Here is a 487-nt window from a genome sequence, read left to right on the forward strand (position 1 = left end):
CCTGCCCCTGCCCAGCTGGCGCAGAGGGAAATGGCAGGCCCCTCCCTTCCCCGCTGCTCTCCAAACCGCAGGGCCTCTCCCTGTTTCGGCTGCACGGAGGTGGGAAGTGCAGGAGGCTGCTCTGTCTGGGGGCCGGGGACCCGGGCACGCTTGGGCGCTGCCCGCAGACACAACCTCCCCTTCTCCGGGTGCGGTGCGCTGACCCAGCTCTCGCTGTCATCCCGCAGGAGAAGGAGAAGAAGCCACTGAAGGAAGGGGTGCAGGACATGCTGGTGAAGCACCATCTCTTCAGCTGGGACATAGATGGGTGACCCCCACCCCGCCCCAGCCTGGGGAGGGGGCAGACGGCAGCAGCACCGAGAGGCTGAGCTGCAGACCCACGGGGAGGTGATGGCTGAGGGTGATGCTGCAAAGGGACAAGTGCGTTCTGGTCACACAAACAAGTGCCCCCTCCCAGCCTTCCCCATTTCTGCCACCCCCCGCCCCC

The 487-nt window shown here is 66.7% G+C and overlaps 1 protein-coding gene across 2 annotated transcripts in view; it reads left to right on the plus strand.

Annotated features, from left to right (window-relative positions):
• The window catches only part of SGSM3 (small G protein signaling modulator 3), a 30,975-nt gene extending 30,645 nt beyond the window's left edge, over positions 1-330 (plus strand). For both annotated transcript variants that reach the window (XM_035903214.1, XM_035903212.1), the window contains one exon: positions 228-330. In XM_035903214.1, the coding sequence (XP_035759107.1) occupies positions 228-311 (84 nt within the window). In that variant the 3' untranslated portion in view covers positions 312-330. The remainder of the gene's footprint in view (positions 1-227) is intronic.
• The last annotated feature ends 157 nt before the right edge of the window (positions 331-487 follow it).

This window comes from Egretta garzetta, unplaced genomic scaffold (genome assembly GCF_000687185.1).
Source record: "Egretta garzetta isolate BGI_Z169 unplaced genomic scaffold, ASM68718v1 scaffold51, whole genome shotgun sequence".
In the NCBI taxonomy this organism is placed as follows: domain Eukaryota; kingdom Metazoa; phylum Chordata; class Aves; order Pelecaniformes; family Ardeidae; genus Egretta; species Egretta garzetta.